Genomic DNA, 12,964 nt, shown 5'->3' with positions numbered 1-12,964 from the left:
GTGCTCACAGGGCATACTGAGACAACAAAGAAGTATGGAAACACAGCAGTGAATCTTCCATGGGATGATCATCCTCTGTTTAGCAGCCCAAACTGGTGCTGCCCTGAAATATTGCAAGTTTAACACATCTTGCTCTGCCACCAAAGCACACCAGCACAAATCTGTATCAACTAGCTAGAATGCTGACAAGAGACATGCAGATGTATACATGCATGTGCACACACACATACCAATGAAGACAAGATCTCAGTGTTTTTCAGGTAAGTGAGATACTTGAAAGGCACTACAATACATAAAAAATAAGCTAGGAGATGTAACAAAGCAGGTAGACCTATTTAATACCCTTTGCTTAACATTTTCCCTTTAGCCAATTATTTTTGCTCCATTATTATAGTTATAGGTAGTTAGACTCCTAGAGCTTGAAAGTTGCTCAGAGAAAGAGATCTGATCATTGTGAAAAATTCTGCTGTGGGGAATTGACAGTCTCAATGCACTGAGAGCACCTACTGCAAGTGAGCAAGGGTCTTCTTGTGGTGCTGTAATCTTAGAAGCATGCTAAAAACCCCAGATAGAAAATCTTTTCAAAAGGCAATGAGCAGCCTTATGTGGGCAACCTAATGCTATCTGTTTATTCAAGATTGTGTGAAGTGAGAGCTTCTTTTAAGGCTTTTGTTTGTTTGCAGATTTCAGCTTCATCAGACATAGTCACTGCCAGGAAAAGAGTTGAGTTTCTGACATGTCAGATTTCTTGTTGATTACATGCAAGGTCAAAAGAAATTTCAAGCCCCTTTGCTGATCCTGTGAACCAAGGATACTCCATTTTAGCAAATAAAGTTCTGATGTGCTCAGAAATCAAATACAATGTATTTGAAGAGACAAGTAGAAAGCAAAATCTTAAATTATTTTAAGCAGCTTCTCCAGTAACAGAATCTATTACAATTCAGCATTAGAAAACTTTTAAAGAAGTTTTGAAAACCAGAACTAGACTCTGGCTCACAAGGAAACTGCAAAGAATTCCAAAAAGTGAGCTTTTTTTTTCATTGTATATTCTCATAGATACCTGGGCATCTCATTACCCTAGAGGAAGAAAAATGAAATAGCACAGTAGTAGGCCCCTAGAGACAAAGAAAACAAAAATACAGCCTTCCCCACCCCACCCCACCTTGCAAAAAAACCCTCCAACAAACCAAAATGACAAAAACAACCAAACCTCAAAACCACAACAACAACAAACTAAAACAAACAAAAAACCAAAAAGCAGTTTTGCAAAGTTTCTCCAAATACATTTTCCTTAGGGAAATGTGTTCCAAACAGAGCCATTGGACAATAATACTAAAGCTTCCTAACAGTTTCCAAAATTCATAGAGCAACTCCTTGAATTCTACTTAGCATGGTTGGTATACATATCAACAGACGAATCTCCCTCTAGATTTTTATGATTTTGGGAAATTAATTTTAAAATATTTTTGTAAGACTCCTTCACTTACCTAAGATGACTACATCATGCTTCCATACCATCACACAACTGCTACTCTCTTAAAAGCAGATCATCACAAGTTTCCAAAGCAAAGCTGGAGTCTCACAGGCCCTCTGCCAATTCCAAATACACATTAAGAACTCGCCGAAACAGGGTTTTTCAGACCTAAACTTCTTCCTACAAACACTTATTCACAACAGCAGCATTATGCTTTTCCTTGCCTTTTATTTTATACCCCAAGATGTTCTCTGCTTAGCAAGCAGCCTAATATTACTACTGCATCTTGTCGATACAAATGGCATGTCACCCCACAAGGCTTATCTCAAATCAGAGTTAGCACAGAATCTGTGGAAGGGAGCTCATGAATACTATAAATTGTTGGAAGTTTATTCCTGTTTGTGCTGCCCAGTTCTGCTTCCAACCCCCTCACTTGTTAGAGCTTCCTAAAGATCAATTTTTTTATCATCCCCAAGAGAACAGGCAATGTTTCATTCCTGTATCCACATGTCAAGGACTCCAAATGTTGGAGAAAAATGATTCTTTGCAGACCTGCAAAGAGAGTCAAGACTCCCTGCTCCACTTGTTCTCATAAAATTGTGGCGTAAGTTGAGGTAGGTGATATCTTGACTGTAGAAGAGGTGCTCTGGTACTTCCTCAAGGCTGTAGCATGAAAGATCAACCATGCTAAATCGCATAGACACAATCTGAAAAGAAAGAGAAAAAGCTGCAGCTGAGCAACAAATTTGCTCTGGAAGTCTAATGGAAGGCCAAAGAATACAGGTAATAAACAATTTGCAAGAACATGAAAGAACTCCTTGTACCTACCAGGTAGAGTCCATACAGGAAATGGGAGTCCGTGAAGTACAAGCCTATGCCCTTTGCTACATCCCTGACAAGGATGCACAGCTGGACACCAGCCAGGATTCACACAAAGCCCTGCTCTGTATGTGGACTGGGCACACTGCCTGAAGGCTAGGCTGTAAGAGAGCCAGTGTAGTAGAGGAAAACAGATCTTTCAGAAAACTGTATTGAGAAAGCATAATCTCAAGTGCCTTCCAAAGGTGCAGGAAGCAACTGGAAGCAGTTGATTTTTCAGTTGAGTTCTTTGAGGTTTACAGAACCTCTAACTAGCACTGCTGCTTCTTCTGTACTTTTAGCTACTTCTTTTTTTTATTAGCTTGTTGAGAGTATAAAATTTGAAACATAACTTGTTATAAAAAGGCTTCATAAATTATGGTTTTGTAGCGTTTCATGAAGTTTTTGCAAATCTCATGTCCTTTCATAAAGTATGTTTCGTTTTGAAGTCTTTGGTACTTAATTTGCCATTTTATGACCTGCTTTATCCCAAACTCATTTTGTATTTCATAATATCCTTGCTGACCTACAATGTCTCTGTATGTCAAACCTCAGGGCAGCCTTGTGTATGTCCAGGTCATACTTCAGATACATTCAAGTATGGCAACAAATGCAATCTGTAGGTTTCTATGGCTGTAAAGTCAGCCAGTCCCTGTGGTTTGCTCTAGGGACCTGTGATTCAGCTAGTCTTGTACGTGCAGCAGGGGTTAAAACAGAACAGAACTATTGCTCGACAATGTTGCACAGGTAGAGAAAAAGAGAAGGCTAAGAGAAAAATCTCTGTAGGCCAGAGCATGAAGGAAATAAAGCCGGAAAATGTCCTGGGTGCTGTCTCCAGCATCCTAGCTTTGTCTCTGACTGCAGATCAAGCTTGCATCATAATAGCCTTCCTGTGGCATACCCTGCACACACCATCCAAACCACACTGTCCCCATGGGCTCACCGTGGATGCCTGCCGGTGCCACCGCTGGCACTCTGCCAGCGTTTCAAAGGAAACGTGGTATGTCTGAGCTTGTGCTCCAGCAGATGTGAAAGCAAGGGTGTACTGCCGACGTTTCATCTCTTCCACCTGCAGAGGGAGAATTGACAACAGTCTGCCTAAGCACCACCAATTGCAACTGACCTGAAGCCTAGGGTGAAGTATTACTGACCACCAGTAACATTGCATTTTGCCAAAAATATAGTTGCAGTCACTGGAGAAAAACACAGAAGTAAATCCTGCTTAACATCTTTCTGCTGAAATGGATGCAAGAAGTGGCAATTTCCAGAGTGCTCATGCACACTGGCTACTGCTGTGAAAGCTGAACTAGTGTTTCTTCATTTTATTAGCCTTCAGACGACTACCTAAGCAAAGCAAGTAGAAAGATGTTTGGCACATTAATGTTAAAAAAGCCTCCATTAATCTCTTGTGTGCAATTTCCATCACTACTACATTTCTTCTCCCCTCTCAGGTTACAGGGAGCTAACCAAAAAAAAAGCCTTACCTTCCCTCCAACGAGAGGCAAGATGTGCATCTTCCCTGCATGGCAGTCCTTCACTGAGGACACAATGAGGCACGTACCACACAGAGTGACTGAGCGCTCTGCCCACTTGTGCAGCTGGGTCTTTCCTTTGCGTACGTTGTAGACTCCAGAGAGCAGGATGCGATCCAGCTGTTCCACCTGACACGGCTTTTCTAAAGAAAAAGGGGACATTAGCACTTACTGTCCATATGCTCTTCATTCTCATCTGTGAGTACAAATAACACAGCTCTAACATGCAAAACCAGTTGTTGTAAAGAACAAGCAGACAAACTGCACTTTTAAAAAAAAAAACCTCTGCAGAGGACAAGCAATATCCTCAGTCAGCGCAGGAACAGCAGCTGAGCAGCACCGTTTGTGCCTCTTAGAACAATGTTAGAATGGTTGCCATGCAGCGTGTTTTTAATCCACAGGTAGTCACAGACCTCAGCAAATCCACATGCTTGCCAAATATCCTTCATTCAAATGCAACAGAAAAGCAATTTCAAACTCTCGTTGAGTCAGCTAAAGTCATTGAAATCATTAAATAAGTGGCTTCTACTGGACTTTAAAGGAAGGCCTGGAAAATCAACTACAAAGGAACTTCTTTCCCTGAAGATGACTGTCCTGGTTTTGCCTGAGATAGAATTCATTTTCTTCCTGGCAGATGGTACAAGGCTGTGTTTTGGCTTCAGTGCGAGAATAATGTTGATAACACAAAAAAAAACCCACTAAAAAACTGCTGTTTTGGCTGGTTCAGCAGCACTCACCCAAGTAAGGACTTTACAGTGTCTGATTCTCTGCAGCAAGCAGGTGCACAAGAAACTGCAAGGGTGCATGGTTGAACCAGGTGATCCAAACTAGCAAAGGGGATATTTCACACCATAGAACATCATCCAGTATACAAACTTAAGGAACTGGGACAGGAGGGCTGAGCACTGCTAGAGAAAGGGCACCAGTGTGATGAGCAGTGTATTGTGCATCACTTGTGTTTTATTCCTCTCTCTTTGTTATTTCCCTTTTCATTACAATTATAATTATTATTTTACTTTATTTCAATTATCAAACTGTTTTCGGTCCACAGGTATCACCTTTTTCCCATTCTCCTTCCCATCCGATGGGGGAAGCAGGGTGTGAGTGAGCAGGTGCTAATTGGGTGGCTGAGGTTAAACCACAACAGTCCTTTTAGGTGCCAGACCTGGTGCACCAAGGGCAGAGACAGATCTGACCAGAGCGTGTAAAAACAGATTTGCTATAAGCATTTGCTGTATTGGTTTAACAGTGGCTGGTTACAATATTGATTGTTTTGCTCGATTTTGTTGCACTTGTTCTCAAGTGCAACAAAATGAAAAACCTTATCTGCTGTAAAGGCTGGGTTAAGGTTATGGTGTTGCATTTTGTAATCTGATCTGTGTGCTCAGCATGGCCCCTACCTTTGTGCTCTGGTGCCATTTAGTGGAAAATATCGATAACGACACTATTTGCCTTTTCTCCTCAGACAGCCCACCTAGAGAGTGGACACTTCCCACATCTTCCTTTTCTCCTCCAGGTTAATTACAACAGCATTTGGGAATTTTTAATATCCTTGGGATGTTGAAACCAGTGTGGTTCCCTATTGCTAGGCACCATGACTGTGGCTCAGGTCCTGTTTAGGGAGAAACAACTGTTTGCGGCTACTCCAACCCTGTGACAAGCCACTGCAACTACTCAGACTGGACTGGAGTCAGACTGCTGCCAGTTGCTGCTGTACTGGACACACTCAAGGTCAAACCATTCAGCTTCTGGAGTTGGGGTTACAGAAGATTTGGAGCCCACATAACTGAAAGAGATACTGGTAGCATATGAAGGGGTTTGAGCTGCTTCAGAGCTGATTGGCACTAAGGGATTTGGAGCCCACAATACTCTAAGTGAAAGAGATACTGGTAGCATATGAAGGGGTTTGAGCTGCTTCAGAGCTGATTGGCATTAAGGTCCAGCTGCTCCTGACACCCTACTGGGGTGCTGGGCTGGATGTTCAAACTGATGCTATGTGGAGTAAGCGGGTCACACTGACCACACAGCAAGCTTGAATAAGAAAACCATACTCCAAACATTTATCAGGAGCCAACAGTTAACTGCTAACTCAAGCTGTAACATTGTTTCTCAGTTAGTAGAATCTTCAGCTTGCCAAATCTAAAGCGCTGTCGTGATGTCCATATCTGGCTGAATTTAGCTGAAACATGTAGTTGTTTATTTACAACAACAGTTTTGTTTCACACACATGAAGTTTGACATAAGATGTCCTTTACTGGTGAGAAACTGTAAGAATCCACAGAAAAAATTGCTTTGATTTCACCAAGCTGAAATCAAAGCTCCAGACTTTTAAGAAAACATTATTAAGGGACTAGAAATAGTATCCTACTACTAACTGCCACAGTGGCACTGTTCCAAGCATTCCCACACAGCTGCACCAATCCTCCAGTTTCCCCCTCTGCTCCAGTGACACCTATCCTAGAGTGGGTCACGGGGCAGCCGTGGACACAGCCAGGCGGCTGGAACACCTCTCCTATGGAGACAGGCTGGGAGAGCTGGGGCTGTGCAGCCCGGAGGGGAGAAGGCCTTCTTGCAGCTTTTCTATATATAAAGGCAGCTTATAAGAAAGGCAAAGAGAGACATTGTATGAAGGCCTATAGAGGCAGAACTGTGGGCCATGTTTCTAAAGTGAAAGAGGGCAAATTTACACTGGACATAAGGAAGAAATGTTTGATGGGGAGGATGGGGAGCCCTAGCACAGGTTGACCAGAGAAGCTGTGGCTGCTCCATCTCTGGAACTGTCCAAGGCCAGTCTGGGTGGGGCTTGGAGAAACTTGGTCTCATGGAAAGTGTCCCTGCCCATGACAGGAGGGTGGAACTGGATGATCTTTAAGGTTCCTTCCAAACTCAAACCAGTCTGTGATGCCACGATTCTAATTAAAGCTTTTCTGTGTAAAATCTATTACTTCCTCCCTTATGTTCTCAGCTGCAGACACTGCTAAATTATTGTATCATCCTCCATAGCATTCCCTCTAATTCCTCCCCTACCTTTGAGAATCCCTTTGTCGGCATTTGCTTGTATTTCCTTAAAACAGGTCTCCTGAACACCCTTCAACCCCTGTACTCCTTCCTTCATCGTTTTCTTCTAAGCAGACCAGCCACTAATGCTGACTGAAACTACTCAATTACATTTGCTATCTACTTGGTTCCATGAAGTTGAGTTGCTGTTTGTGAATCCTTGGCAGTTCCTGCTTGACATACCCAAGCTTTCATTTTTTCCTCAGAAGTTCTCCATAGCCCTATCCTTGATGCCTCTACTCCTTCCAGCTGAAGTAACTTCTGACTCCCCCTTCCTTGCTCCATAAATTCAGACTACGTATGTCAGGCTTCTTTCCATCTGTTATACTCAGTGTTTTGCATATATATGTTTGTATATGTATGGTGCATACAGTATCTACACTGTTCTGCCTGTTCTTACACACAGCTCCCAGACAGAAGGGGTTTGTCTCAGATAGCAGGGTGAAGAAGCTGATTTCTTATAAATGCATTTTTTTGACACTGAGTAACCAAAAGATGGATAGCAGCTTAGCCTGGCTTCCCAGATCCACAATGCAAGAACAATTTTCCATTAAAAAATCTTCATTTTTTTTTTCTGAAATGCAAAAAAATACACAGTATTTTTTTAAGTACTTGCAAGTAAGGAAATAATTTTCTTATTATCTTTCCTCACCCTCATTTCTTTTATATTTCCTGTTAACTTCAGTGAATTCCCCTTCTGACTGCTAGTACCACATGCCCACAGGCCTGTGCCTGTAATCCGTGGCTCCTTGTGTATACTGTCTCCTGCCCAAACCAATTCAACAGGCCACACTCCAAAGTCTTGCGTCTGCAATCCAGTGCCCTAGGGTTCTGATGGCAGCCTGTGTTATAATTAACCAGCTGGCACCTTCACTCTTCACTGTTAAAAGGCTGTGGAGGTATTTGACCAGGAGCTTCCTTGCCCATATCCACAAACTTTTTGTAAATACAATCTTTGTGCACAACTAAAGAGAACTCCCAGTGGTAGCTCTAAGTCATCAGTTGCAATATTTGAATCTAAAGAAAACAGAGCAATCCTGTGCCCTCCTGTGGACCTGTCTTTTCTCAAGTCATGGACAGGATCAAGAAAACTACAGAAGTGTGATTTTTTTTCTATCAATCTTGAAAATGTTTTATTTTAAGAAATGCTTACTGGTACTGCAGGTGCTTGATGTAGCCCTCTAAAAACCCAACAGGCTGACAACTCAGGCTTTAGCCGAGTTCCAGCTCATAGCTGCACCTGCAGGAACAGTGACAGTGCACACACATCATTTCTTACCGCTGTAGAAGCGAATCATACAGCTGAGATCAGAGTTTGCTGCCTCTTCCTGCACTCTGAGAGGATCATCAAAACCCAACCCAGCCAAGTAGTCATACACAATCTGAAGGGGTTTTTCTGTGGGCTCCAGCCTCCTGTCAAAACATACAAGACAGAAGTTTGAGAATGCAAAACAGATTAAACAAGTCTCAGTACAGCTAAAGTGTGAGGAATACTGACACACCGTCTGTTCTGCTCCTCTGAAAAGGTCTGGCAAGCACAGATTCTTGCTCCCTGCTTGACAAGCAGCACTTAGGAACTGCAGCACTTATGAATTACATTGCATAAGAGAAACAGCAATTGGCATAAGCCACACAATTCATGGTGAGTATTTCTATTTCATGATTTAAGGAGCACCAGGAGGAATCCATGACAAGACACAAAACCAGAAGTACCAAAAAAGCAGATGTCAAGTAATTAAAAAACACTATGTATAATGCCTCAAAAATAGAAAAGAACTCTTAAATTTTTATTCCAAATGCAGCTTAGAGCAAAGCACTTGAAGAATCCTCATGAAGAATCACTAAAAAAACCCAACACAAATATAAGACAAATTTCCTGCTGTCTTCAGCTCACATCAGTGGCTAGATTCTTAAGGTTTGGCAACTCAACCAGTATATTTAAAAGGATGTTTTAGAACTATGGCAGAAGACAGGAAGGACTCAGTGGTTAGCCTGAATTAACAGCAATAGGAGAAAGTTCTTGTGAAACATCAGATTTAGTATATTCAGAATGGAAAACATGTTTTCTGATCCTCTCTTATCACTTTTTCCAGAGACCCTGTATTGTGACTTTCTTCAATAAAAACAACAAAGTTTCTTGCCAAATTACAAGTTTTATTTTAGGAAAAAAAAATTAGTGTAAAAGATTAAGCACTGAAAATGTTGGGTAGGAGTTAAAATATATTGTTCCAATGGTCTACTCATTATCCAACATTAAAAATCTCAATTTTTAATCTAAAAGTGCCTAGCTTCAGGTTCTGGATCTCAATGGTCTCTTCTTTAAAAAGGAGTTTATAAACCATGTCACTAGACATTTCAAACTCCCTCTTCAATATAAGGTACAAGGTACTTTTAAAACTATTCTTGTAGTAGAGTGGGTCTACTTTTATTCAGAAGGATTTTTACCCTCAATTTTTTTTTTAGTTTATCCCTACTCTGTAAGCACTAACATGATTGTTCCCTGTATCCATGCACTGACTTCACAAACCGCACATACACATTGGTTTAACTCAAACACTTTTCTGTTCTTGGATCAAGCCTGCTCTAGTCTCATATCCCTCCAATGCACAAGTTTTGGCAACTTATAACCTTCTTCCTCTCCTTTGCAGTATTTAGTACACTTGTCTTTTACATAGATCTACCTAGTGATACTGAAAAGCAGTGTTTTCCAGGGAATACTGCATGCTAAACCACCTAGAGCAATCAGCTGCACCGACTTCCCAGTACCCATCACTCTCTCCATTCACGCCCACCTGAGCTCTCACCTTGTCGCCACAGGTTATCAACAGAGCAAACTGAACAATGCAAGTTTACATTTCTTCCTTCAAACAGCTCCTCACCCAAAACAAGATGCTTACATTGAATAACAGTTTCCAGTCTGTAAGATATTAGCCAATGAGTTTTACTGGTTTGTGCATTGCTTTTCTCCCCGTGACATCAGAACACAGAACCTCAGGCATTTGGGGTAGGAAGGGCCTTTAAAGGTCACCTACTCCAACCATCCCACCAAGGACAGGGACATCTTTGACTTGAACAGGCTGCTCAGAGTCCAGTCCAACATCAAATACAACACCTTTGTTTCTTTTCTGTGAAAGCCATGTACAAAAGGAACATTGGTGGCAATATCTATTCAAGCTTAAGGAGACAGAAAAGCCAAAAGGAAGGAGCAACAGTTTCAGTTTCATTCCTGTTGCAACTGTAGCTCTCCATAAGTAAGGGTCAAGTTTTCAAACATTGGAAGTTTAAATTTTTGTTGTTAGCGGTATCCAGAGCAAAGAAGGTACCCGTGCAATTCTTGTTTAACCTTTCCCTCTGCAGGAAGATATAATTTCTGGATATGAAGGGATACAAGCATAAAGAAAGATTCTGGCTAGGAGAAAGCTAAAGATCCTTGAGGTGCATTGTGGAGAAGAAAAAGTTCTTACAGAAACTGACTTGAATTCACAGAACTGAAAAGGAAACAGAATGATCACAAGGACATTGGTGAATATTTAGAATGAATACATAAAAGAGCTTCTGCTATTCTTCCATACATCTTTCAGTCTTCCAAGTCCGTTGCCAAGCCAACATCTGCCATATTCTGGAAAGAAAGACACCTGCTGATATTAAAAGGGCAAAGAATTCAGAAGCTGTCTGGGAGACGCACGTAGTTATGGTAAGATGGGATCAGATATTTAACTAAGTAATTTGTATAGTGAACATGCTAATAAAGTTTGTTCGAGGAAGGAATTATATCAACAGGTCATGAAGATAATCTTGAGCACTCTGTCATCTTCCTGTGGACATGCAAGTAGATACCACTCAGGCCTGCTTCCTGCTACTAACACAGGTGTTACTGAAGCAATACTGGCAACTCCCACTTCCCTACCAAGAACAAGTCCAGTGGGAAGTATTTCAAGGATCTCTTCTGTGACAAACACCCTCTGAGAATTACAAGGAATAGACACATCATAACCAAGAACTCTTTACAAAATTTTTGACAAATCTTGGCCAAGACCTAGACATAACAAGAGGCAAAAGGAGTGTGAAGTAATAATTTACAGCTTAGTACTTGCTTCCAAAAGGCTGGCAGCAATTTGCTGCCAATTTGCTAATCCAGCGCAAAATCTGCTACAAATCAAAGACAGGCACAGCTAGCTCACATGAGAAAAGAGAGGTTGAAAAGAATTCAAATGCAAAAGCCACTTCAAAAGCAAAATAAAGTCAAAATGTATCTCTCTGAACACATCTACAAGCTTTACCTAAGCTTTTTCATGATCTGCACGAATGGCTCTGCTCTTCCTTAAAAATGCTGGAAAATCTACTCACTATTAGGGTCCAAAACATGCCAACTTCCTTACAAATTTTTCAAACAAGAAATGGAGGTTTTCAGCTGCCTCAGTGGCAGTCTTCAAGTGTCCACCTGTTCTCATACAGCATTTCTAACTAATCCATCCCTAATTCCTGTAACCCTGACCAGGGTAAGGCAAATGGTTCTAAATAACCTTTTCCAACTGGCATTCCCACCCCATTACAGAGCAAACATACAGATTTAAGATTTGGACACATGCGACTTGTAACCTTCATTTCACATCAAAAATCCAGCTACTACCTCTGTTCAAAATGCATTGTATCCACTGCTTAGCCTTTAAGCAAGGAGACCACAGCAATTATATGCCCCTGAGAACAGGAGTGGCAATTTTATAACTGAATCTTAAGTCCAGAACAATCAGTGCAAAGTTTAAATACTAACAAACTGAACGGGAGCTTCTAAACCTAGAGGAGTCCATAACACAGTCACAGCACAAAGTTCACGCACATTAAACCCTGAACCATCTATTTTCAGCCTAAATTGACTTCTGACATAAAACATAGCATCCGATGCTTCTTTATATAACCCTTGCTACAGTTTCTGTCTGCCTTTAATTATTTAGCTGGCAACTATTCTCAGAAAAAAAATTTACTCACACGTAAATATTAAATGACATAATTGTGAAAGCACCTTCTTTTGCTACTCAAAGTAACTGTTTATAGCCTCTTAAATAGGTTGTCCAGATGCTAAAATCCCCATAACACAGAACATAATAAAGAAATATATGAACAGGTGTCTCTACTCAGAAAATGAGGACATATTTCTGGCTGGAGCAACAGTCAAACCCTCCCTGTTAAAACACATAACTACGAGGTGTGTAACCTCTATTTCACCACTATCTAATTTTTATGAAGTGCATGACTCAAGGCCATACCTGACTGCCAGGTACTACCTCTGCCTGTTCCCTACCTGCCCTGCCAACAGGCATAGGGACACGGTGAACAAGAGCATCGCAAACCTATACAAAACATTTCTCAGTCAGGTTTATCCTTTTTCGGCCCTCACCTGACCAGGTCTCCATGAAGCTGCAAAAAGAGGGTTTTCCTCCCTTCTCCGTCACAGATCTCCGAGGCTTGGGTGTCCACTGTGCAGAGGACTAGGCGCAAGTCCGAAGGAGCCGCAGCTGCTGAGTCTCTTCCATAAACATACACGCAGCCTCGTCCGACGTCCCCTTTCAGCCAGGTCCTCTCACGGGAGCCAACTCGACTCCTGCTCTGGCAGCTCCTGCTCCCGGTGCGCTTGGCGTTCCTCTGCAAGGCAGCCCAGAGCCCAGCGTCAGCAGCGCCCGAGGCCGCGCCCGCGCTCCGACCCGGCCCCGCTCCGCACAGGCAGCAGCCACTGCCATGGGAGCAGCCACTGCCATGGGAAAGACCAAGGTCGCGGCGGGCAAGTCCCCGGCGTTCCGCAGCCGACTCCTCCCGACCCCACCGAGTCTCCCGGAGCGGCGGAGGCCTCGGTCCCCTCCTCACCTTCAGCACCCGGATGCCGCCGCGGGATCCGACCCGGCACCCTCGTGTGCCGCCCGGCGCCGCCGCCTCGTCCTCCTCGGGCTCCTGCGCCTCCCTGGGCCCCGGCCCCGCACCCGGCCCCGCAGCCGGCCCGGCCTCCCCCATGGCCGGCCACACCGACACCGCGGGCCGCCGCGGCCCCGCC

The 12,964-nt window shown here is 42.8% G+C and overlaps 1 protein-coding gene across 3 annotated transcripts in view; it reads right to left on the bottom strand.

Annotated features, from left to right (window-relative positions):
• PHLPP2 (PH domain and leucine rich repeat protein phosphatase 2) overlaps positions 1-12,948 on the bottom strand; it is a 31,021-nt gene extending 18,073 nt beyond the window's left edge. For all 3 annotated transcript variants that reach the window (XM_041400367.1, XM_041400368.1, XM_041400369.1), the window contains exons 1-6: positions 12,781-12,948; positions 12,317-12,561; positions 8,201-8,334; positions 3,817-4,007; positions 3,276-3,401; positions 2,027-2,181 (exon numbers count right to left, since the gene is read on the bottom strand). In XM_041400367.1, the coding sequence (XP_041256301.1) occupies positions 2,027-2,181; positions 3,276-3,401; positions 3,817-4,007; positions 8,201-8,334; positions 12,317-12,561; positions 12,781-12,924 (995 nt within the window). In that variant the 5' untranslated portion in view covers positions 12,925-12,948. The remainder of the gene's footprint in view (positions 1-2,026; positions 2,182-3,275; positions 3,402-3,816; positions 4,008-8,200; positions 8,335-12,316; positions 12,562-12,780) is intronic.
• Between the last annotated feature and the right edge of the window lie 16 nt (positions 12,949-12,964).

Source organism: Onychostruthus taczanowskii, unplaced genomic scaffold (assembly GCF_017590055.1).
Source record: "Onychostruthus taczanowskii isolate IOZ18803 unplaced genomic scaffold, ASM1759005v1 scaffold18, whole genome shotgun sequence".
Lineage (NCBI taxonomy): Eukaryota > Metazoa > Chordata > Aves > Passeriformes > Passeridae > Onychostruthus > Onychostruthus taczanowskii.
This window is presented reverse-complemented; position numbering and strand designations above follow the sequence as displayed.